This window comes from Quercus lobata, chromosome 2 (genome assembly GCF_001633185.2).
Source record: "Quercus lobata isolate SW786 chromosome 2, ValleyOak3.0 Primary Assembly, whole genome shotgun sequence".
Taxonomy (NCBI): domain Eukaryota; kingdom Viridiplantae; phylum Streptophyta; class Magnoliopsida; order Fagales; family Fagaceae; genus Quercus; species Quercus lobata.
The window spans coordinates 103,386,937-103,411,040 of NC_044905.1; the positions used below are offsets into that span (position 1 = coordinate 103,386,937).

Genomic DNA, 24,104 nt, shown 5'->3' on the forward strand with positions numbered 1-24,104 from the left:
TGTTGTTGCTATCAGCTTCTCCAAGTTTGGTTCATTTCTTAATTTGCACTGCTCTACCATTATTTTTTTAATGAGAAAGCAGTTTGTGCTGCTTTTTTAGCACTCACCGAGCAGCATATTGGATTTATATATTATTCAACATGTCCATTTAAGTAAATAAGTCAGCAAAAATTAAATTACGAGGAACTAATTGCAACCAAAATACACAGCTAATAAATATATCAAACTGTTGTAATTATGCTGGGCTATACTTAACTGAGAAAACGTAATGGGGCCTCTGGTTCTATTATCAACCATTGCCCAACTTAGTCGTGGATGAGGTCTGCCTGACAGCCCATTTCTCTAGGCCCAGTTTGTTATAAAAATTGCAGCTTCTTCTGGTAAGGGGCTATCTGGTATATGGTTAAAGTTTAGGTAGTAATTGGGCTAAATTTGGCAGTACAGGGTATATGAGTGCAAAGTGCAACTACCCTAAATGGAATGGATATCCGTATAGGAGTGACCATGACAACTTATTTGAGGGGAAATTAATAAATGGAATGGAATTTTGAAGAAATATGAGTTTTGTAGGAAGGAATATGGTAAATTAATATAAACTGAGGTTTAAATTAGTAATTTTAAGTGAGACATTTTCTTATATCTAAATACCTATTCATATATTCTGTTTATATATATATATATATATATATATGTTTTGATATATGCAAATTATTAATTCACCTATTGTTTTCAAGTTTTGCTAAAAACCTCTTTCTCATGCTAATCCAATCAATATTTCTTGTGCCATAGTCAATTCTAGGTTGTTTCTCAAAAAAAAAAAAAAAAAAAAATTCTAGGTTGAGTTTTATCAATTTTATTTTATAAAAAATGTACAGAAATAATGATAATAAGTATTGTCAATAAAATTTTGTAAATAATACCTGCATAATTGTTTTTTAGTTAAAAATTTTTTTTTTAATGCATTATTTTAAATATTTTCTTCTACTTGTAAAACTTTTAATTATGGAAATAAATCCAAACTTGCTGCCCTTATGCCCCTGGTCCACACAGACAACCATGTCACAAGTAATCATGCTTATGGAAAGGGGCATGGTACTACATGTCTACCCCTCCCGTGCCTCATGGTAGGAGGAAGCACCTTCATTGTTGCCAACGATGGTTGTGGCTAATGCTTGTGAGGGCGCATGTGTGCGGAAGCATGTTTGTGTTATATATTGACCAGTGAGGGAGAGATAGAGAAATTTATAACTCTTGGGCACTTCTTCACCATTGTATTTAGTAGGTCGAATCGGGCTATTTAAGCGATTACAAGGTGTTCTAATTGCAACTTAATTAGTCATATTGAGCTATTAACAGATACGTGGCTAATGCTTTTTTTGAGTTGTGATAATGACATTGAAGTAACACATTGGGCTTGAAGGACTTGTGCTTTTACAAATGATATTAGAGTAAAACCTTGTAACGTTATATGAGTATTTTACACATGCAAGATCAAAGGAATAAAAGTTTTATCACTAAGCAATTGATGCAGTTGGAAGCGGAAGGAAGAGAGAATTTGGAAATCCAGAGGCAGAACAAGAGAAAATGATAGATAACTGAGAGCTATACTCAACCAAATATATAATACAAAAGGCTTGATTTGGAATCCCACATTTCTACCATATATATAATCTTAAGAAACAACAACCCACAGAGTGACTATAACTTCCGACAGCTGAAAAACAACTCACAAGACACAAAAATTACAAGACACACATAACAATACTTAATACCTACAAAGTTGATTTTCAAGGTAAAAGACTAATACCACATATTTCCAAGTGACTTTAATCTTCCAATGGCTGCTCTTGAATGCTTACTTGGAAATTACATATCAATTATAGCACTACATCAACAATCAAACAACCATTCGAATTACATAGGAATTGAACCTAAACTACTTGGATGATTGAGCATATTTTCTGTATTAAAGTGAGCACCAAAAGAAAGATAGCAGCGACAGTTGAAGCCGTTCCCCAAGGAGTGCTAAAATATTCATGTTTTAACGTTGCCTTCCATCTGTGCCATGGTTTCTGATGATGCGGAAAAAATCACCAATAAGCCACATGGTCCTCGCACGCTCGAAACAACACCTGCACAGCAAAAAGAGAAGACCAAACAGAGAGCACTGGTGTGGTGCCGACCAAGTACCCTTCGAAGGTCAAGTTAGAACTATTCTCACAACTCTAGAGTGCTAGAGAGGGTAAATTATGCGTACCTTGGTTTGTGAGAGTGCTTGGGTTTTTATAGTAGTAGGGGGTTGACCTCTTTTCCTTGGAGCAGAAGTCTTTTCCTTATAGGAGTCTTCTTGGGCGTATTTTGCAGGATCCTTTCCATATAGGAATCCCTCTTAGGTATCTCAAAATGTGGAGAGTAAGACATTTCCTTATATACGCAATTGTGATTAGCAAGCAGTCTTTTACTAATGTCGTCAGCTTACTCTATATCTTCAGTCTTAATCCCGTCAGCTTCAGGATCCCTTTAGCTTTATGGTCCCGTTAGCTTCATGACCCCATCAGCTTCATGACCCCGTCAGCCTTATGGTATGTCTTAACGGTGCTTCTCCCTACAAATGACTTTCGTCGATAGTCTTCAAATGAAGGCTGACGGGTTCAGTTGTATCCGTCCATTTTTTAACCGTCAGCTTATCTTATTGTGAGTAATCTCTATTTTATCCTCATCAATTACCCCCTACTCCATATTCTTGTCACTTTCTATACTAACGGGTTATGGAGTTATGTTTTTGTTGACTGATTATTGTTATATTCTTTAAGGGTTCTGGAAAATCATTTACGAGGAACTCCTCGAGCCGCCGTGCATTTAATGCTCTGGATAAATGGCGCATTTTTATTAGCTCTGCTTCTGACGAGGGCATCACTTCGTCTTCCGTGCACTTTCACTCTATATATAAATGGCGCTTCCTCCTTATTTCCTCTATTTCATCCTTGCTGATCTTCGAAAGAGAGAGACTGTCGCCCTTCATTCCTTACTTCTGTCAGTTTGTCCATTGCTGCCCTTGAAGTCGTTCTTCTTCAAAAAGTCAACTTACCAGTAAGTTCCACTTCCTCTTCTCTTTCATTTTTGCTTATGCCTGAATAATTCCTTAGTGAGGACGTCAGCTTAGGTACTTAGATTGGATCCGTCACTTGTAGGTAGTAAGATATCAAGTGACGCGTTGTGTGAGGAGTCATCAGTTTGCGAAGGAGCGGGCTACGACGAGGCCTTTGGTTTTGGTGATGAGTCAGAAGACTTCTCACCTTCGTCAGAGAGAGAGACGTTGGCCCAATCTCCCTATGGTGATGAGAGTTATACTGAGGGGGGTGAGGAGGCGGAACATGGAGGAGAGGATGAAGTAGAAGAGGGAAGAAAGGAAAGTGGAAGTGACGGGGACGACGTTAATGTTGACGGGGATGATGTTGATGTTGACAGGGATGATGGTGACGGTGATGAGGAATCTAGTGAAGGGTCCTCAGAGGGTCCCGGGGATAACCGTCCTTTCATTCTTCCTGAGGACTGGGCCGTCAACAAGTTTTTACCTATGATGAGTAATAAGGTTTTTAGGGAGTTGTGTGCCTATTACCAGATTCCAGACCATATCTCGATTCGTCTCCCTAGAGAGAACGAGAGATGTTGAACTGCTGACGTTGGCATGTATGATGCCATGTTTGCTGCGGGTCTAAGATTGCCGCTGACGGCCTTTCACTGTCAGTTAGCTGATTTTTTGGGCCTGTTCGTCACTCAAATTGCCCCGAATGCCTGGAGAACTTTCATAGGTGCTGAAATCCTGTGGGGTCGTCTTAGTGGAGGAAACCGTCAGCTTACCCTGGATGAATTCTTTTATTGCTACAGACCCCATCACATTGCATCTTCTAAGGGGACATACCATTTTAATGCCCGAGAGAAGGGTTTAAGGCTAGTATCAGATATGCCAGATTCCAATAGAAACTGGAAAAGTAGATATTTCTTTGTTGAGGGGACAGATTGGGTTTGCCGTCAGTAGGAATGGGCGACAATGCCTCATGGTTATTTTGACAATATTTGGGCTTTCGTCAGGGATTCAGGTTAATCCCGTCAACCATTTTTCTTTTGTTTTGAGGTGACGCTACTAACATTCTTTCTTTTTTTTTTTCTTTTCAGCTAATACCCGCCCCTACATAACTGACAAACAGGAGGAGTTCATCCGTCGGGTTCTTGAAATTTCTTTGGAGGAACGAAAGTGTAGGGACTTGATCGCCCTTGACACTATTCATTTATATTGCGAGGGTCTAGAATCGTCAGCTGAAGCCTGTAGATTGGATGATTTCTCTCACCGTCGTGAGTAAATTCTTTACTTATTCCATTAGTTTCCTCTCCCATATGTTGTTCTAATTATTATTTACCTTGCGTAGAGATGGAATTTGCTAAAAAGAGGGTGAGGGCTGTTGCAGCCCACAACAAGAAGGCAAAGGAGGCAGGGGGGAAATCTTGTCAACCGCTAAGACCGTCGTTAAGCCTGCAAAGAGGAAACTCGATGAGAGTGATGACCATCCATCCAAAAAGGCCGCCGTCACTCCTGGGGATAATGTTTCTCAGGGAAAATCCCCCTTGAAGCCAAGCCATGGTGCGGGCAAGGGGGTAATAACTTCCTCAAGTCCCGTCAACGAGGGCCTTTGCTGCCTCCTGACCTATAAGGACTATGTTGTCGGGGAGGTTGGGTCCTTCATAAAACCGACGGACATAGGGCCTTGTGACTTGCTGGGGACGGAGGATTTAGGAGCGTCAGCCCTTTTTGATCTCACCAGGGTATGCTTGCTGCCTTTTTGGTCAAATTGGTTTTATTTCGTTTCGATTAACTCTGACTGACACCTGTGTTCTTTCCTTAAGTTTTGGTACGCGTCAAGGCCCTTCAGGACCGTTGTGTCGCCAAGGAGGGGGTCGTCACCCGTGTCTGGAAACATAATACTAATTTGATGAATGAACAGGGACAATACAAGGAGGCCGTCCGTACGTTGAACAATGAGTTGAAGAAGGTGACGGACCTGAGTAAAGGGGCGGAGACGGCTGGTGCTGACGCCATTCGGAACTTTAAAGCATGGCAATCATTCATTGACTTTTGTGCCGAGTATTATGGCACTGGGTTTGATGATTGCTTTAAACATGTGGTGTCAGCTTTCCCGGAGCTAAGACTTATCTGGAATTACAATGGACGATGAAGGCGACGACTCCCCCGAGCCCAACCCTCCTTCAAAGGATGACAGTGCTGTCGTGCTTGCTCAGCTTGCTGCAAATCCTCCTCCCACTCCTGCTTCCAACTCTCTGGCTGTGATCGTACATGTTGAAAATCAAGAAGCTGACGGGAATCCCGCTGATGCTCCTGCTCCTTAGTTTATTTGTACTTCAATTATGTATTTCAATCATTTTGCAAACAATCGTTTAATGTGTATTTCAATTACTTTTCAAACAATTGTTTAAGTGCCCCTTTGTTTTTTGGGCTTTTATTTGCATTTGCTACGTGGCATGTTATTCCGTCATCTTCATATTTTTTAATCAGTGATTGTGCTAGGTGAAGTCCTGGTAAGCCTTCCCGTCTGTTTTGGGAATCCCATCAGTTTTTGAACTAGTTTGAAAACTCCGTTGGTATGGACTTTGTGCGACTTGTGAGCCCATCCATCTTATCCTTTTGAGGTAGATAGCCTCGTCAGTTTTTTTGCCCTTGGGTATTTGATTATGTTGCTAATTTTATGACCTTGTCTTGTAAGGAACGTTATTTTTCTAGGCCTGTCGGCTTTGTAGTTTTATCTATGTCATGTTTAGTGATTCCATTGCTTTTGGTAGCCCGTCGGCTTTACAGCCTCGCCCATCAATTGTCACCACATTAACAATTTTACTTACTCTAATGTGACTGTCGGCTTTCTAATTTTCAGTCATTTTATGGACTTACTGTAAGCCTATTAGTTTTACAATGGTCTCATTCATTTGGTGGGACTGCTAGCTTTTGGCTTCTGTCTATACTGTGGACTTAATGACCTTCCATTTTTTGTAGGTTTGTCGGTTTGGTGATGGTCTCATCCACTTGGTGAGACCGTAAGCTTTTAGCTCTCATGCTATGGTCTTGATGAACTCGCCACTTTTATAATTTTCTCTTTTTGAGGGACTTTAAGGTCGTCCACTCTATGGACTTTGAACCGTCCACTTTATGGACTTAAGGTCGTCCATTTTATGGACTTAGGACCATACGCTTTGAGCGGATTTAAGGCCGTTCACTTTATGGACTTAGAACTGTCCACTTTATGGACTTAGGACCGTCTTCTTTGTGCGGACTTAAGGTCGTCCACCTTATGGACTTAGAACTGTTCATTTTATGGACTTAAGGTCGTCCACTTTATGGACTTAGAACTGTCCACTTTGTGCAGACTTAAAGTCGTCCACTTTGCGTGGACTATTAGCTTGTAGAAAGAAACCTCGATTAATTCTGAATAAACTCCTCTTATTCATTCATAGAAAAAGTAGCTCTTAAAGAAGGAAAAAGAAAAAGATCATGCCCTTTGGGCTTTTAAAAAGATATTGTAGCAAAAACTAAAGTAAATGATAGAGTTGAGGAGTATAAAAATTAACTACGATAAACTGTAAAAAGAAAGGGTTGGTCTTCATGTTGCCATCTCTATTGGTAATACTTCCGCAGGTGCTCGGTGTTCCATAGATGCGGCAACTTCGGTCCATCTAAAGTCTCTAGATGATAAGTGCCTTTCCTTTGCCATGACGTGATCTGGTAAGGGCCTTCCCAATTGGGGCCGAGCTTTCCTTGGGTGGGGTCTTTAGCAGCGCCCATGACTCTTCTTAGTACGAGATCTCCAATTTGGAAGTCTCTGCGTCGGACCTGTGAGTTGTAGTGCTTAGCCATACGGTCCTGGTATTGTGTTAGCCTTTGTTCTGCCTTCATCCACTAGGTCAAGCTGTAGACGTATGGCCTCTTCGTTTTTACTGTCATCATGGTTATGCACCTTGTAGTTTGTAAGTCTGACCTCAGTTGGTATGACCGCTTCACTCTCATACATTAGCCGAAATGGTATCTCTCTTGTGGGCATCCTTGCCGTCGTCCTGTATGCCCATAGTATGCTTGGCAACTCTTCAGGCCATATACCCTTTGCCCCCTAAAGCCAAGTCTTGATAATCTTGAGCAATGATCAGTTTGTGACTTTGACCTGGCTATTAGCCTGAGGCTGGGCAAGGGAGGAGTAGTGGTTCTTTATCCCTAACTGTGAGCAAAAATCTCGGAAAGAGTCGTTGTCGAATTGCCTCCTGTTATCTGAGACAAAGACTTTAGGAATGCCAAACCGGCATATGATGCATCTCCAGACAAAACTTCGTATGTTCTTCTCCGTAATGGTAGCTAAAGCTTCAGCTTCCACCCACTTTGTAAAGTAGTTGATGCCTACTACCAGGAACTTCAGCTGCCGCACTACTGTAAGGAATGGTCCCATGATATCTAATCCCCACTGAGCGAATGGCCATGGGGCTGTCATTGGGGTCAGCCCTTCGGTTGGTTGTCTAATAACATTGCTGAATCTTTGGCATTTGTCACAGGTCTTAATGTAAGCCTCAGTGTCCTTCTGCATGGTGGGCCAATAGTACCCTGCTCGCACAAGCTTGTGCACTAATGATCTTGACCCTGAATGGTTTCTGCAGATCCCCTCGTGTATCTCCCTCATGACATAATCTGCCTCTTCCATACCCAAACATCTCAGATATGGGTGGGAGAAGCCTCTTTTGTACAGGACGTCTCTTATCAAGACGAATCTCGCTGCCCGAACCTTCAGCTTTCTTGCAGCCTCTCTTTCATCTAGTAAGGCCCCGTTCTTTAAGTATGAAATTAATGGTGCGGTCCAGTTACTTTCAGAGCTTACTTCCTGTACGTTGCTGGAATCTATTAGTGGAGAAAGCTGAACAAAAGAGAGTACGTTACTAAGGATGATCATATGTTCTACTGAAGTGGCCTTTGCAAGGCGATTGGCTCACTCATTCTCTCCTCTGGGGATTTAGACGATTTTGGCCTCTAGGTTGTCTACTCTTACCCTTACTTGATCAAGGTATCTCTTCATCCTCTCGTCCTTGCACTCATAGTCTCCATTTACTTGGTTAGCAATGACATGAGAGTCGCAGTAAACGACCATATTCGCGGCTCCTGCTGCTTTGGCGAGGTCGAGGCCTGCTACTAACGCTTCATACTCTGATTCATTGTTGGTAGTGGGGAAGTCGAGACGGACCATACATTCAACTATATCTCCTTTGGGCGATAGTAGTACGATGCCGGTCCCTCCGGCTTGTCTGTTGGATGATCCGTTCGTATATATGCTCCAATGAGGGGACTCTTCTACCCCCTTGTCTTCGTCGTGAGTGAATTCTACTATGAAGTCCGCGACGACCTGTCCTTTGATGGCAGTCTGTTGGCGATATTGGATATCGAACTCGCTTAACTCTATAGCCCATAGCGCTAGCCGACTCGCGGCTTCAGGATTGCTCATCGCCCGTCGCAAGGGTTTGTCGGTCAGAACGTTGATTGTATGGGCTTGAAAGTATGACTTGAGTTTGCGAGCTGTCGTTACTAATGCAAAGACGAGTTTCTCCATAGGTGGGTATATTTCTTTGGCACCGCGAAGCACTCAGCTCATGTAGTACACAGGCTTTTGCACTCTTTCTTCTTCTCTGACTAAGGCGGCGCTGACGGCTGTGGGGGAAACGGCCAGGTAGAGGAAAAACTCTTCTCCTGGCTGTGATGGACTTAGCAGCGGTGGGGAGGAGAGATAGGCCTTCAACTCCACGAATGCTTGTTGACATTTAGCTGTCCACTCAAATGATCTCTTCAGTGTGCGGAAGAAAGGAAAACATTTATCCGTTGCCCTCAATACGAACCTATTTAGTGCTGTTATTTTCCCGTTGAGGCTTTGCACTTCCTTCACATTTCTCGACGGTGCCATCTCCATAATGGCCCGGATCTTGTCCGAGTTGGCCTCAATCCCCCTTTGAGGCACCATAAATCCTAGGAATTTTCCCGCCGTTACTCCGAATGCGCACTTTCCCGGATCGAGCTTCATATTGTAGGAGCGAAGGGTGTTGAATGTTTCTCTAAGGTCTTCCAAGTGATCTTTCTCCCTTCGACTTTTTACCAGCATGTCATCAACATAGACTTGAAAATTTCTCCCGATTTGCTGTGCGAACATCTTGTTCATAAGCCTCGAATACGTTGCGCCTGCATTTTTTAAGCCAAAGGGCATCACCTTATAACAGAAAAGGCCTTGGCTGGTTACGAAAGAAGTTTTCTCCTGATCATCTTCATGCATTTGGATCTGGTTGTAACCTAAGAAAGCGTCCATGAAGCTTAACAGCTGATGCTGAGCTGAAGAGTCCACAAGAACATCGACTCGTGGGAGGGGATAGCTGTCCTTAGGGCAGGCTTTGTTCAGGTCAGTGAAATCCACGCACATTCTCCACTTCCCGCTAGCTTTCTTAACCATCACCATGTTTGCCAGCCAGTCGGGGTAATAAACCTCCCTAATGAAGCTCTCCTCCTATAGTTTGTGGACTTCTTCTGCTATGGCCCGATCTCATTTGGGGGCGAACACTCACTTCTTCTGTCGGACAGGTGGAAAGGAAGGCGATACATTCAATCTGTTTACCATGATTGAAGGTTCTATTCCTGGCATGTCCTCATGGCTCTAGGCGAATATATCTTGATTGCCTCTGAGAAAGGTGATGAGCTCTTGACAGATTGCGGGGCTAGTGAGGGTTCCAATTTTGGTCGTTCGGTCAGGATCGGAATTGTTAAGGGGTATCTTTTCAAGTTTCTCTATCAGTTCTGTCACCGTAAGGTGCTTTTCTATATTCAAAGCTTGGGCCTGAATCTCCATTTCCATCATAGCTACATAGCATTCACGCGCGGCCATCTGACTTCCGCGCAGCTCTCCCACTCTATAGTTGGTAGGGAACTTAATCATCAGGTGATAGGTTGAAGTTACAGCCTTCCATGAATTGAGAGTGGGTCGTTCGAGGATAGCATTGTAGGCAGACGAGTAATCGACTTCTAGGAATGTTACGTCCTTGATGATCTGCCGGGGGTAATCGCCTACCATAACGAATAATTTGACCGCACCCAAAGGGAATACCCGGCTCCCCCTAAAACCAACGAGTGGGGCATTTGTCAGAATCAATCATTCCTTGTCGATCCTCATCTGCTGGAATGCGGGGTAGTATAGGATATCCACTGAACTGCTGTTGTCGACCAACACCTGGTGCATGTTGTAGTCCCCTACCCGTAAGCTGACAACAAGCGCATCGTGATGTGGGTGGTGAAGGCGCCGCGTATCTTCTTCTGAGAACCCAATAATAGGGCTTTCTCTCCGTGTTATCTTTGGCACAGCTCCCGTCAGCTGAACATTTTGTACCATCCAAGGTTTGTTTTGCGGGCCTTTTTGGTCGACCCAGCGGCGGCCATCCTTCCTACGATCATCCTTATGTCGCCAATGGGGGGTCTCGGTTACTCATTATCCCGTCGGGGGTGCTGGTCTTTTGGGAGTGGATCCGTCCTCTCCTTGTTAACGAACTTCTGCAGTTTTCCTTGTCTAATAAGGGCCTCAATTTGCTGTTTTAGGTTATAGTAATCGGCCATGTCGTGACCATGGTCACGGTGGAAGCAGCAATATTTGTCCTTAGACCGTTTGTTGGGATCACTCTTCAGCTTTCCAGGGAACATCAGAGCCCCCTCGTCCTTGATTTGCATTAGGACTTGATCTATCGGGGTGGTCAGTGGGGTGAAGCTTGTGAATCTTCCCCCCAGGGGCTTAGGGCATCTTTCATCTCTTCTGTCTCCTGTCCTTGCTTTCTTCCGGCCTTGGTCATGGCGGTTGTCTTCTTACCTTTCTCTTTTCTTGGGTCTTTCTTCTTGGGCCAACAGTGCGTCTTTAGCGTTCATATACTTCGTGGTCCTGTAAAGCACTTTTGACATGGTCTTCGGGTCTTTTTTGTACAGGGAGAACAAAAACTTACCCTTCTTCAGCCCATTCGTGAATGCTGCTATAAGTATCTTGTCGTCGGTTTCGTCAATCGAGAGTGCCTCCTTATTGAAACGGGCTATGTAGGCCCTCAATGTTTCCTTCTTTTGTTGCTTGATACTCATCAAGCAAGCCGTAGACTTCTTGTATCGATGTCCTCCGATGAAGTGCGTAGTAAATTAAGCACTTAGCTCCTTGAAGGTGCTGATGGAGTCGGGTGTCAGCCGGCTGAACCAAATTCTTGCCGCACCCTTCAGCGTTGTAGGGAAGGCCTTACACATGATCACGTCCGCTACTCCTTGAAGGTGCATCAGGGTCTTAAAGGTCTCTAGGTGGTGCAGAGGGTCCCTGACCCCATCATAACTATCTATCTGTGGCATGCGGAACTTACTCGGCAGGGGGAAGGAGTTGACGGGGGCAGTGAACGGCGAGTTAGTTTTGTTAACAAGGTTGTCAAGATCGCTAAACACTCGTCCCTTGAGAGCGTTCATCATAACTTCCATATGTTCCTTCATCGCCTGCATCTCTACGACAATAGGTGGCGGAGCCGTATCTGCGAGGGAAGGGAGGCTCATGTTCTATCGCTTTGGTCTGCTTAGGGCGTTACTAGCCTGGGGTCCCTCTTGGTTCCTTCTATCAGTGCTGGTCCTTTCTTGGTCTGCTCCTTGGTTGTCCGGTGCTGCGTTTTTCTGGCGCAGTTGCTCTTCCAGGTCGCGATTTTGTTTGGTGAGGCATTACACGCAGCAGTGAGAGTTTTAACTTGTCTCTCGAGGGTGGTCGTGGGTGGTTCTTCTTCTTGAATGTCGTTAGTAGTTACCATTGAGCGAGTGAGCGTAATGCAACTTTTTGTCCAGGAAGCGGTAATATGACTTATACTACGACTTCCCACAGACGGCACCAACTGATGATGCGGAAAAAATTACCAATAAGCCACATGGTCCTTGCACGCTCGAAACAACACCTGCACAACAAAAAGAGAAGACCAAACGGAGAGCACCGGTGTGGTGCCGGCCAAGTACCCTTCGAAGGTCAAGTTAGAACTATTCTCATAACTCTAGAGTGCTAGAGAGGGTAAATTATGCGTACCTTGGTTTGTGAGAGTGCTTGAGTTTTTATAGTAGAAAGGGGTTGACCTCTTTTCCTTGGAGCAGAAGTCTTTTCCTTATAGGAGTCTTATTGGGCATATTTTGCAGAATCCTTCGAAGGTCAAGTTAAAACTATTCTCATAACTCTAGAGTGCTAGAGAGGGTAAATTATGCGTACCTTGGTTTGTGAGAGTGCTTGAGTTTTTATAGTAGTAAGGGGTTGACCTCTTTTCCTTGGAGTAGAAGTCTTTTCCTTATAGGAGTCTTATTGGGCATATTTTGCAGAATCCTTTCCATATAGGAATCCCTCTTAGGTATCTCAAAATGTGGAAAGCAAGACATTTCCTTATATACACAACCGTGATTGGCAAGCAATCTTTTACTAATGTCGTCAGCTTACTCTATGCCTTCAGTCTTAATCCCGTCTGCTTCAGGATCCCTTTAGCTTTATGGTCCTGTCAGCTTCATGACCCTATCAGCCTTATGGGATGCCTTGTCGGTGCTTCTCCCTACAAATGACTTCCGTCGATAGTCTTCAAATGATAGCTGACGGGTTCAATTGTATCCGTCTATTTTTTAACCGTCAGCTTATCCTATTGTGAGTAATCTCTATTTTATCCTCATCAGTTTCTCATAGAATACATTCAACTCTTTACGAAGATTGTAGTAATCAGAGTTCATATCTCTCCTGAAGATTCCTTTATAAGATTGTTAATCATAGGTGTCGCTGCATTGCTATCACCTAGCCTATTATCAATGATTCCCTCATCGCTAAGTAAATCCACATCTTTGCTAGTGTTGATAAGATGATCCAACATTAAATAGAAATCCGTAATGTATGCCGGTCTTCTTTAATCACATTGCTCTATTGCATAATGTTTCAAATAAGAGCTTCCGTAGTATCCTGGAATTTTAAAAGGGGAATTTCCAGCATTCCATTTTGGAAATCTAAGTTCAGAGCACATTTTCTTGAAGCCACCTTAAACATTACTCCTGCCTCACGCAGCTGTGTTGCAGAGTACTTAGGAAAAGTCAGTTTAGTGTCTCTATATGGTTGGTAGCTTGTTGGATGGAGGTAGATGAAAGAATCTAAGCAAATCGGTGAAGTGTTGGATTTCCACATTAGTGTTTTTCTTCTGAGTGTTCAGGGAATTAAAGAAGTTAAAAGTAAGTCCATTTAAAGATGGGGGGGAGTTTGAGTTATTGGGAAAGGCAAGTTGGTACAGTTTCTCAAAAACAAAGAATGGAAGCTGGTTTTCAAACAATTCATGCCACACCACCTCTAATAGCCATGCTTCCATGAACATAGGATCGTCAACTTCTCATTTTTCCTAATAATATCTCAAGAATAGCTCAAGAATGAAGCTTGCATCCAATCTGATCGGTTTCACAAAATCATCAATTTTAAGATGAACAGTCTCTACATAGCAATGCCGAATGCTATCTTCCATCTCCCTTATACTGCTTTGCTTTTTATTTTATTTTTTCCCCTTTCCTTTGTTTTATTGTCCAATTTATTTTATTTAAGTTAACTCATTGCTTCTTTTTTTTCTCCTTAGAAAAATACAAAAGCATGTGATATAAAAACAAAGTTATTGACAATTGAAGGACATTGAGATCTTGTGTGGGAGGGATAGAGCTACTGGTGTTGGTGCACAATATATGGATGATGCAGTTGAAGTTATGACTAAGGAAGGAGAAAAGTGATGAATTCTCCTATTGCACAACAACATGTCAACATTTGTTATCAATAACTTATGCAATTGAGCTATGCCAAAGAAAAAAGAGTAGAAAAGATCCACTTCGAAACTGTTTTTTAGTTTGAGATTTTGAATATTGTTAAAAAAAAACCCAAGTATTTTGGGTACCCTTTCTCTCTAAAATATTTTAGTTGGCAAGAAATTTTTTTAGTTGGCTATGATGGAAGATATTTAATCATTATCTTGTCAATTGGTTAAGGAGACTATTTAGAAGAAAACCCTAGAGATGTTTCTACAACACAGCCACCTTTTAGAGAGAGAGCTACTCATTCTTAAGTGAGAAATCCTTGTAGTCTCTTCTTCTTTCATCTCCTCTTGTTATACCTTGAGAGGAAATTTGTACCCAAACACAACCCACACATATTCAGAATGTAGAGAATGTTTTGGAGCTTGAGAAGCATTAGGGATTTGCTAAAAAGAAGCTGGTGAGGCTTGGCGATACAATCGAACGGTATTGCGGGATCTAGATAACTAGTGAAGACAATACTCCAAGAAGACATTGGTAGCTAGAGCTTAGAGGGCTCAAGTACTTTGGATAGATTAGGCTTGGAGGGTTTTTTTTTTTTTTTTTTTTGATATCCTTGTACTCCAACTTATTCACTAGTGGATCGATTTTAACATGAAGGGTTGCAGAGAGACTTTTTGCTAAGTTCTTTGATTTCCTCTTTTATAACATGTCTCGGTGTTATCTTGTATTTGCATCTCTCTTCCCTTACTCTTTATGCTTTATATTTACTGTTACTTGCTTGTGGTTATGGCTTAGAAAATAGTTTTGGTTATTGCGTATCATTTACTCTTATTCCGCATTTAGATAAGTTAAATTAAAAACAATTAAGCCGTGTTTTTAAAATTGGGAGTCTAAACAAGCTATAGTGTTCTACACTATTTGAACTTTCAGAATTATTTTTAAAAAGAGGTACAAAACCCAGAAGAGGCTAATCAAACGACTAAAAGTGGAAAAAAAAAAAATCTTTTGTCTCATTTTGAGTGTTTTATTTTATTCTTCACCAATTACAACTTACCATACGTATTTTAATTAATTTGATTTGACCTATTTCAACAAATTTATTATATTTACTTTGACAATCAATGTTTTGTTTTTGATTAATTAGGACCCTTTCCATTTCGAATGAATCAATTTCATGATTCAAGTTACATATTACAAATTTAAAGGTAATTTTGATGTTCCATTATTTAAAATTTAAATGATATAGGACCAGATACAATGTTGGATTAAAAAAAAAAAAAATTAACCATTCATGGTGAGAATGGATTTTCTCTATTTTATGTGAAATTTTGGACAATGTTTGCTTAACACTGTGTTTGGTTGGGTGGATTTTAGGAGGGATGGAAAATGTAAGAAGGAAAATGCAGTGGAAAACTGAGTTTTTCTCTGTTTAGGAATAAGAAGAAAACAGGGGGAGTGGAAAACCAAGGAGAAAATTTTCTCCCTGGGCCCACAAATTTTTTCCTCCCAAATCGGGAGGAAAAGTAATGGGGGGAAAACTGCATTGAGGCAGTTTTACGGTAATGCCCTCTCTCTCTCTCTCCTTTTTTTTTTTTTTTTTTTTTTTTTTTTTTTCACGTGACCTGAACGTTCTTTTTTTTTTTTCAACGTGACCTGAACGTTTTTTTCTTTCTTTTTTCAATATGACCTGATCTAATTTTTACATTATAATAATAAAAATAATAATATATAAAAAATATATATATATATATATATGATGTGATAAATTTAATATTATGTAATAAGTACAAATAAATCAATTTTTTACATATTATGTAACGAGGGTATAATAGTCAATTTATATAAATTACATTTTTCATCCTTCTCTTTTTCTCTCCAACTAAACAAAAGAGTTTTCCACCCCTCCAACCAAAGACACAAGAGGGAAAACTAAATATTTTCCATCCTCTCACTTTTCCACTCTTCCATCCAAACGAACCCTAAGTCTAAACCTAAGCCAGTGTGTTTTATCTGCCAATCAAACCATTTCTTTCATACCATTTCCTTGAAGTTATCGGATAAAATTGATCTTTAACAGGTAGAAAATGATTACCTAGACAGCCATGCACCTTTTGGGACAGTTCAGTTGAGTGGCCAAGATGAAATGGTCAAAACTTTTGGTATAAAACCTTGCACGATCTTTGTTTAGTTTACTTGTTTTTGTTAAATATTATTCATTTAGTTATTAATACATTGTAAGACATTAAGGAAAATGAAAGAGTATATATGTTTATCTATGTTTGATTGATGAAACATGCTTAAATAGTTCCACTAGTTTTAGTGCTCGATCAAGGCATGTGAAAAACATTATGAAAGAAGATTCATAATAAACAAGATCCAAGATACTGACGGCATATTTAAACATTTCAAGACTTCAGGTGAACTATTTTATGTTGGATTTTTATATTAATCTTTTTCCTCTCACTCTCTGAAACATAATAAGAAAACATGCAAGCATACTATGCTACAAAATATCGACAACATCTTGCAACTAAAACGAAATCACCCACCAAAAAACTAACTAAAATAAATTTCAAAATCATAGAATAGAATCATAGACCAAAAGGCATTAAATGAAGTATTTGTCAGAAATTGTTTATATTAACTGTAAAATTTTCTTTCAGAGTATAAAAAGCTATATAATTCCACCAAGATAAAATAATAAAAACAAAGACAAACATAACAGATTTATCAATTTTGATAGAATTAAAGGGAACACTTCCGAATGTCAAAATATAAACAAATGTTAGTTTTATCACATTATTGCTAGCAATGTTTAAATTCAAGTAAATTAGTTGTAAGTGTAAGTTTGGATAGAGCTGAAAAGTGTTTTCAGCTGTGTTGGACCTTTTTGTGTGGGTCCCGTGTATTGTTCACGAGACCGTAAGTATGGATTTTAGCAAATTTTTATTTAAAACTGGGTCTCATGGTACTATTCATACATTTAAAAATTATTTTGCTACAGTATTTTTAGTTTTCAACAATAAGTGGTATCTAAACAGACCTTAAATTCAAGCAATATATATTGATTTTCCACTTGTGCCACTTGGATTTATTGGGCCCACAACTTAATATTAAATAGATACATTGAAGTGATTATTATTTACAATAAAACCAGTGACAAAACTTAAATACAGTACCTTACATCTTATACCCTAAGTTCTCATTAAAATTTTTTTTTGGATATAAGATAGAATTCTATTCTAGACTAATCTAAATGTATATGTGTGTGAAGCTCCGTCCTGAAGACTTGAACCTCGGCTCTTATCCCTTACACCCCATAAGTACTTATACTTATAGAGTGATCACCGCACCAAGGATATGCGGTGGTAAGTTCTCATTTTAAAATTTAAACATACGTCTACAAAATAAATTGAGCAAAACAACATTAAATATTAAAAGTTAAAATACCTTGGTAAAACCCAACCCTATCTTTTAATTTTAATTTTTGTTGAACTCAAAATGCATCACTCGTTAAAAATTTCAATTGCGGCTCAGAGATTAGGAGTGTTTAGTGGAGGAGTAGTTAAACACTTTAAACTAATATAATTGAGAACAAAAAGACTATAAGATCCTCACAATTTTTTATTTTTTAGCCCATCAATATCTCTAGACTAGAGGTAACAGGGTATTTCCATCCCATTTTTTCAGAGGAAGTATTCTCAACCTAACGATAACATTGAATATAAGATTAATACAAGAGGCTTTATTTGGAATCTCAAATTTCTACTATAAATATAGTCTTAAGATACAACCACCATAACGACCATAACTTCCAACATTTAAAAAAACAATATAAAAGATAAACAAGACACACATAATATGACTTGATAACTCCAAAGCTTATTTTCAAGCTAAAGACTACTTAAGCAAGATCTCACTTCGAAGCAACTTTAAATCTTCAATGACTTCTTTTCGAATGCTCACTTGGAAATTACATATCCATTATGTCACTACATCAACAATCAAACAACCATCCAAAATACATAGACATAGAATCTATACTACTTGATGATAGAGAATATTGTTTGTATCAAAGTGAGCACCAGAAGAACTATAGCGGCGATGGTAGAAGCTGTTCTCCAAGGACTGCTAAAATATTGATGTCTTAACAAAGCCTTCCATCTGTGCCAGCGTCCCTCATAGAATTTATTCAATGCGTCACAGAGACGACAGTAATCCTCGTTCATATCATCTCTGCCGATTCCTCTATTAAGATTGTTGATAATAGATGTCACAACATTGTTGTCACCGAGGGAATTAACAATGATTCCCTTATCACAAAGTATATCCACGTCTTTGGTAGTATTGACAAGGCGATCCAATATTAAAAAGAAATCCGTGTAGTATAATTCTTTTCTTGGATCACATTGCTCTAACGCCATAATGTTTCGAACACAAGCTTCCGTATTATCCTCGAAAACTAGGTGTGGAATTTTCAACACTCCGTTTCTGAAATTTAGGTCCAGTACGCAATTACTTTTTCTTTTTTGTTGAGGATTCTCTACGCATTTACTTGAAACCACCTTGAATTTTACTCCTGCCTCACGCAGCTGGGTTGCAGAGTACTTCGGAAAAATCATTTCACGTTGTCTTTTCGGTAGCTTGTCTTCGTTGGGTAGTTGAAAGAGTCTAAGCAGATCAGTGAAGTTTTGTATTTTAACATTTGGGTCTTTTTTATGAATGTTCAAGCTCTCGAAGAAGTTGAAAGTAAGCTGAATTAAAGAAAGAGAGTTTGATCTAGAGGGCAATGCTAGGTGGTATATTTCCTCAATAACAAAGAATGGAACTTGATTTTCAAGTAATAATAACTCATGCCACACCGTAGTTATTAGCCATCCTTCCACCAACATAGGATCATCAATTTCCCAACTTCGCGGATCATTACATCTCAAGAATAGCTCAAGAATGAAGCTTGCATCCAACCTGATCATTCTCACAAATTCGACACTTCCAAGCTGAACAGTCTCCACATAGCAACATCGAATTCTATCTTCCATATTCGTTATAGTTGTTACTAAATCTTCCCCAGCAGCCCTTTCCCGTTTCATGAAACAATCAAAGTATCTTTCTTTAACCTTTTCCATGGTTTGAAATTTTTTTTTGCCGTGGTGATAGGGACCAATTGAAATAACCTGAGGAGTGTAGGCCTCCGGATTCCATTTGCGAAGGTGATATGGAACCCTGTAGATACGGCCGTCAAACAACACTAGTAACTCTTTCCCCAGTTTTTCAATGTTAATTACCGACTGTTCATTTGGATTTTCATTTCCACTTGAAGTTCTTGATTCCTCTGGAATTTCGGTATTTTCATTTTCATTTTCTATTGAAGAATTTGTTTCTTGCGGAATTTGCCCACTCTCTGAATTCTCCATCTATCAAGTTGTGTTCCTAAAATTTCATGATAAAAAACACGAGTCCCAGAATTAGAAACAATAGCTGATGACCCACTTAATAAAGGTTACTACCTTTAAAATTAAAATAGCCTAATCGCAGCTTAAAGAAACTTAAATATGAAATGTTATGGAACCTACCAAAGTTAATTGTGTAGCAGCTGAAACTATCAACAAGTCGTGGCATGTATGATTGTCACAGGTTCATAGCGATCAAATTAAGCCCATATAGATAAGACTATTCCAACTATAAACTTTATTAAGTAGGTTGGGCAAATGTGGTCCAGTTTTGGATCCGGCCAATTTAGACAAAAAAAAAAAAAAAAAGTTCTGGATCCTGCCAAAGAGACAAAACGAATAAAGATTTTTTATTTTTTGGTTGGTTTCGAAAAGTATAAGAGCAAGAAGGTGCAATGAAGTCTTATACTCTTATCTACTGACGTTACGGACCTTAACCGTTGCATATAAATGATGGATTGGCCAACGAGAGGATGGATATGGAGGTATTTTCCTTTTGTTTTGTTTTGAATTCTTATGTTCAGAAGTACAAAAGCAAGATAGGTGCAACAGCTTTCTCTGAACAGATCTACGTATTGCATTTGCATGTTTATAATTGAAAAGAATAGCTCGGCCATTATGATATGCTTGATATCATTGAAAAGAATAGCTCGGTTGTTAAGTATCTTTGCAAATAAATAACGGAATGGCTCAGAGATGGACCTAGGATTTTAAGCTAAAGGGGGTCAAGGTATAGACAACAAAAAAAAAAAAAAAAAAAATTAAAAAATGTATCCATATAGTATTAACAAATTATAAATAGACAAAATTATTGTTAATTTTTTAATGTTGTTTTTTAATACTAAGCTTGTTAGAATTTTTATTTTATTTTTTGAAGTTAGAACATTCATAGTAATTAATGGTGCTAAAAAATTTAGCTTTTAGGACCTTGAAAAGCTATCTTATTTATTTTACCACCTCATTTTACAATATACCAAATATCAAATGTTCTAATTTTTTTACCACTTCATTTAAAATAATATAAAGGGTAAAATACTATTTTGGTCCTTAAACTTTACTAAAAGTTTGTTTTTTTATCTCTAAACTTTAAAAGGTTCTTTTTTCATCCCTAAACTTTGTAAAGAGTTTTTTGAATAGTATAGAGACAAAAATAAGAATGAAAAAAGAACTTTTTCAATAGTTTAAGGATAAAAAAACAAACTTTTAGTAAAATTTAAGGATCTAAATAAAACATTTTCAATAATTTAGGAACGAAATATGAACTTTTCAATAGTTTAAGGACGAAAAATGAACTTCTTAAAGTTTAGGGATGAAAAAAAAAACTTTTAGTAAAATTTAAGGACAAAAATAGTATTTTACCCTAATATAAACAACTCATTAAAATAATAAAGGAAGAGAGAAAATTTGAGTTTTTTAATTGAAGGAAGAGAGATAATCTTAATAAAATATTGTATTTTATTTTGAACAACTTATTACAGTCAATTAGTATTTATACCAATTTACTGTAATTGCAAAAAATTTAATTTTAGCTTCTCCAATAACACATGGTTTTTTAGTTTGTTTGTGGTAAAAAAGTTTTTTTGCTAAAATAAAATCACTATTGTGAATATTTTTATTGTTTTTGTTTAAGGTTTTTGGTTGAACAATTGCTAGTTGGGTTAGGCTAACTAGGTTGATTAGAGAGGAGGGGGACCTAAGGATTTAGAAAGGAGGGCTCAACTACCAAAAAAAAAAAAAAATATATATATATATATATATATATATAATAAGTAAAAAACAAAAAAACAAAACAAAACAAATTTGGGCCAAAGGGGTCCCACTGGATCCATCCCTGGATTGGCCCATTCTAAATCGAGACCATCATATATAATATATAATAGATTATATTTTTGTTGATTTTGAAATCTAATATTGATCTTAAATATATTAGCAAGAAGTTGCAATAGCTCAAATATAAGGAAAGGAATATAAAATCATACGTAAATGATTGTCCCAAAAATTAAGAATGACACTGCGGCTATTTGTTGTGCATAAGAGTTAGAAGACAAACTTATATTATTGGTCCCTAAACTTATTTAAGGAAGGATTAATAACACTCAACTTTTAAACTTTACTTATATGTATTTAAATGGAGTAACGAGGCTAATCTAAGCATATGTGTATAAAGCTTCCACTTTGAAATTTGAACTCTAGCCTTTACTACATTTATTTCACAAGAACTTATATACTTGTGGAGTGACCATTATATCAAAAATGTGCGGTCTAGTATATTATTTTATATTTTAAAATTACTTGGAAGTGTATTTTGACATGTAAAGGTTTTAAGTGGTCTGCCCACCCAATTCAAACAAGTTAACCCAATTCTAACAAGTTACTTGGGTTAAATTGTTTAAATTGTAGAAAGAAAAACAAAAAGATTTAGAAGCAAGGCCGTCATTAATTGCATGCATGTCCGGTGCAATTGCCAATAAAACCACAAATTTCACCTTCGATCATAAGTAGAACTGTAGAAGCAAAGGAAAAGCTAGGGGATCAATGGGGGCAATATTTTTAATGGATTTTTTCTCAATGTAATTCATTATTTTATTTATATGATAATTAATAGATTACTATTATTTATGCCAAAGTTCACTTGGAAAAGGAAAATAAAATATTTTTCAATTTCTTTTACAGGTTCAAAACTTGTTAAAGGAAAAAAAAATTAAAAGAAAAATAAAGTAGCAAGAATTTTAATTTAAAAAATAGAAAAAATTATCATTTCCTTTCAAAAGTGATAAAACCTAACAATCAGAGTACAAATTCTAAATGTAGAAATTTATTCTTTAACATTTAGATATGTATATAAATGATAAATATAAAAATGATTACATAATAAACTCAAAATTTGAGGATCAAGTTTCAATAATACATATAAGTGGTCCGCCCACCAAATTCAAACAAGTTAACCCAATTCTAATAAGTTAAACAGGTTAAATTGTTTAAATTGGAGAGAGAAAAACAGAAAGATGTAGAAGCAATAGGGCCATTAGTTGCATGCATGTCCTAGACAATTACCAATAAAACCACAAAGCAGAAGAAAAGGAAAAGCTAGGGGATCAATGAGGGTAATCCTCCCAACCCCCCCCCCCCCAACAACCCCTTTCTCATCTTAAAATTTGATTTTTAAATATTTTTAAATGGTTTTTTCTCTATATAATTCGTTATTTTATTTATATGATTATTATAGATTATTATTATTAACTTCTTTTAAATGCCAAAGCTCATTTGGAAAAGGTAAAGAAAATATTTATAAATGTCTTTTAAAGGTTCAAAAGCTATTAAAGGAAAAAATATTGAAAGAAAATAAAGTAGCAAGAATTTTAGTAATAAAAAAAAAATTATCATTGCCTTTCAAAAGCGATAAAAACTAATAAACGAAGTACAAATTCTAAATGTAGTAATTTATTCTTTAACATTTAGATATGTATATAAATGATAAACATATGAATGATTACATAATAAACTCAAAAGTTTAGTTACTATCAAGTTTCAATTATATATATATATATATATATATAGACACACACAATATATATACACAATATAATTTTAATAATTTCATAATTTTTCATTTTATGAATTTATATTAACCAGAATATCATAATTCATATAAGCTGTACTTGACTTTAAAAAAATATATATCATAAAATAACTCTTTCATGTGTAAAAAACCTATAATAGATAAACAATAATTTTGTCTTTCCTAAAATCAAATCCTAACTTTCTCATTGTGCAAGAGTTGGCCCAAGTTCCCAACAACTGATTTTCATCTTTGGTATTAGTATTAACATAATGCAAACCCAAGCAAAGAATTTATTGGAAGAATAAGACAAACACTGGGTAAAAGAATATAATAGAAGTTGCAAATTATTAAAAGATAGTCAAGAAATGCTATGCCTTATATTAACTGAAAGAATAATACTTCCTATAAAAATAAAAAGTGAAAGAATAATTTTAATAACACATATTTTCACATGCTTTGTCATAATGGTTTTATGTGACAAATTATTAGTGGTGAAGAAAAATAGTGGATTTATATGATAATAACAAACAACTATTTACAATGTGAAAGTGTGTCATATGAGAATTATTATTTTAATTGAGAATCTCAACCTCTATTATAATGTTTGTGAGCGAAAAGACATATTCTTGTCCGTCAATAAATATTGGTAGAAATTCAGAAATTAATTCTTAACCAATCCAAAGCTAAAAATTAATTCAAAGAATTGTAAAAGATAGCTAATGCACTGGAAAAAAAATTATTACAAATTGAAATACTCAAATAGAGTTCATGAAAGCAATGGTTAATATTATATTGATTGAAAATCTCAGGATCTATTATCTAGTTTGTGAGAGGCAAGACATGCTATATTGCGCATTAAGTTCACCAACTATATATAGTTGGATGGTGCTTGCAATATTAAAAATTTAGGATAAAAAAGATTATTTCAGTTGCTAATTATAGCGAGAACATAAATATATATAGATGGACAAAGGAACTTGAATATGGGAAATGTTATGAAGAAAGCGTACCTCAGTTATCAATTGTGTAGGTACGTAACAGCTGAAACAATATTGAGCCTGTAACTGTGTCTGTAAGTGAAAACTATCTCAAGTATCAACTCAACTCTCTGATGTGGTTCTAGCTCGCAGTGATCAAATGAACTACCCGATAAGGATATATATAACAAAAAAAATATGAGTGCTGCAACTGCAACCATATCTCATAATATATGATG

The 24,104-nt window shown here is 37.5% G+C and overlaps 2 protein-coding genes across 3 annotated transcripts; one reads left to right on the forward strand and one right to left on the reverse strand.

Annotated features, from left to right (window-relative positions):
* The first annotated feature begins 2,065 nt into the window (after positions 1-2,065).
* LOC115974107 lies at positions 2,066-3,673 on the forward strand. The gene is made up of 3 exons (XM_031094321.1): positions 2,066-2,170; positions 2,814-2,927; positions 3,164-3,673. Exons 1-3 carry the CDS (start codon positions 2,066-2,068, stop codon positions 3,671-3,673), a joined length of 729 nt encoding a protein of 242 aa, XP_030950181.1.
* Positions 3,674-17,562: 13,889 nt separating this feature from the next.
* On the reverse strand, positions 17,563-24,012 carry LOC115977652 (UPF0481 protein At3g47200-like). 2 transcript variants are annotated; one of them, XM_031099661.1, is made up of 2 exons: positions 19,450-20,045; positions 17,563-19,306 (listed from the first exon to the last, which is right to left on the reverse strand). In XM_031099661.1, exon 2 carries the CDS (start codon positions 19,288-19,290, stop codon positions 17,920-17,922), a length of 1,371 nt encoding a protein of 456 aa, XP_030955521.1. In that variant the 5' UTR covers positions 19,291-19,306; positions 19,450-20,045; the 3' UTR covers positions 17,563-17,919. The 2 variants fall into 2 exon arrangements, with proteins under 2 accessions (XP_030955521.1, XP_030955520.1); XM_031099660.1 differs by lacking the exon at positions 19,450-20,045 and adding an exon at positions 23,899-24,012 and having other exon boundaries at positions 17,564-19,306.
* Between the last annotated feature and the right edge of the window lie 92 nt (positions 24,013-24,104).

What these genes read in the sequence shown, in the direction of transcription:
- LOC115977652 (XM_031099661.1), bottom strand. Translation starts at nt 19,290, where the DNA reads ATGGAGAATTCAGAGAGTGGGCAAATTCCGCAAGAAACAAATTCTTCA.
- LOC115974107 (XM_031094321.1), top strand. Translation starts at nt 2,066, where the DNA reads ATGGTTTCTGATGATGCGGAAAAAATCACCAATAAGCCACATGGTCCT. An exon ending in AGACCAAACAGAGAGCACTG is followed by an intron (nt 2,171 to 2,813) that starts GTGTGGTGCCGA and finishes ATATTCTTTAAG; the next exon opens with GGTTCTGGAAAATCATTTAC. An exon ending in AGGGCATCACTTCGTCTTCC is followed by an intron (nt 2,928 to 3,163) that starts GTGCACTTTCAC and finishes ACGTCAGCTTAG; the next exon opens with GTACTTAGATTGGATCCGTC.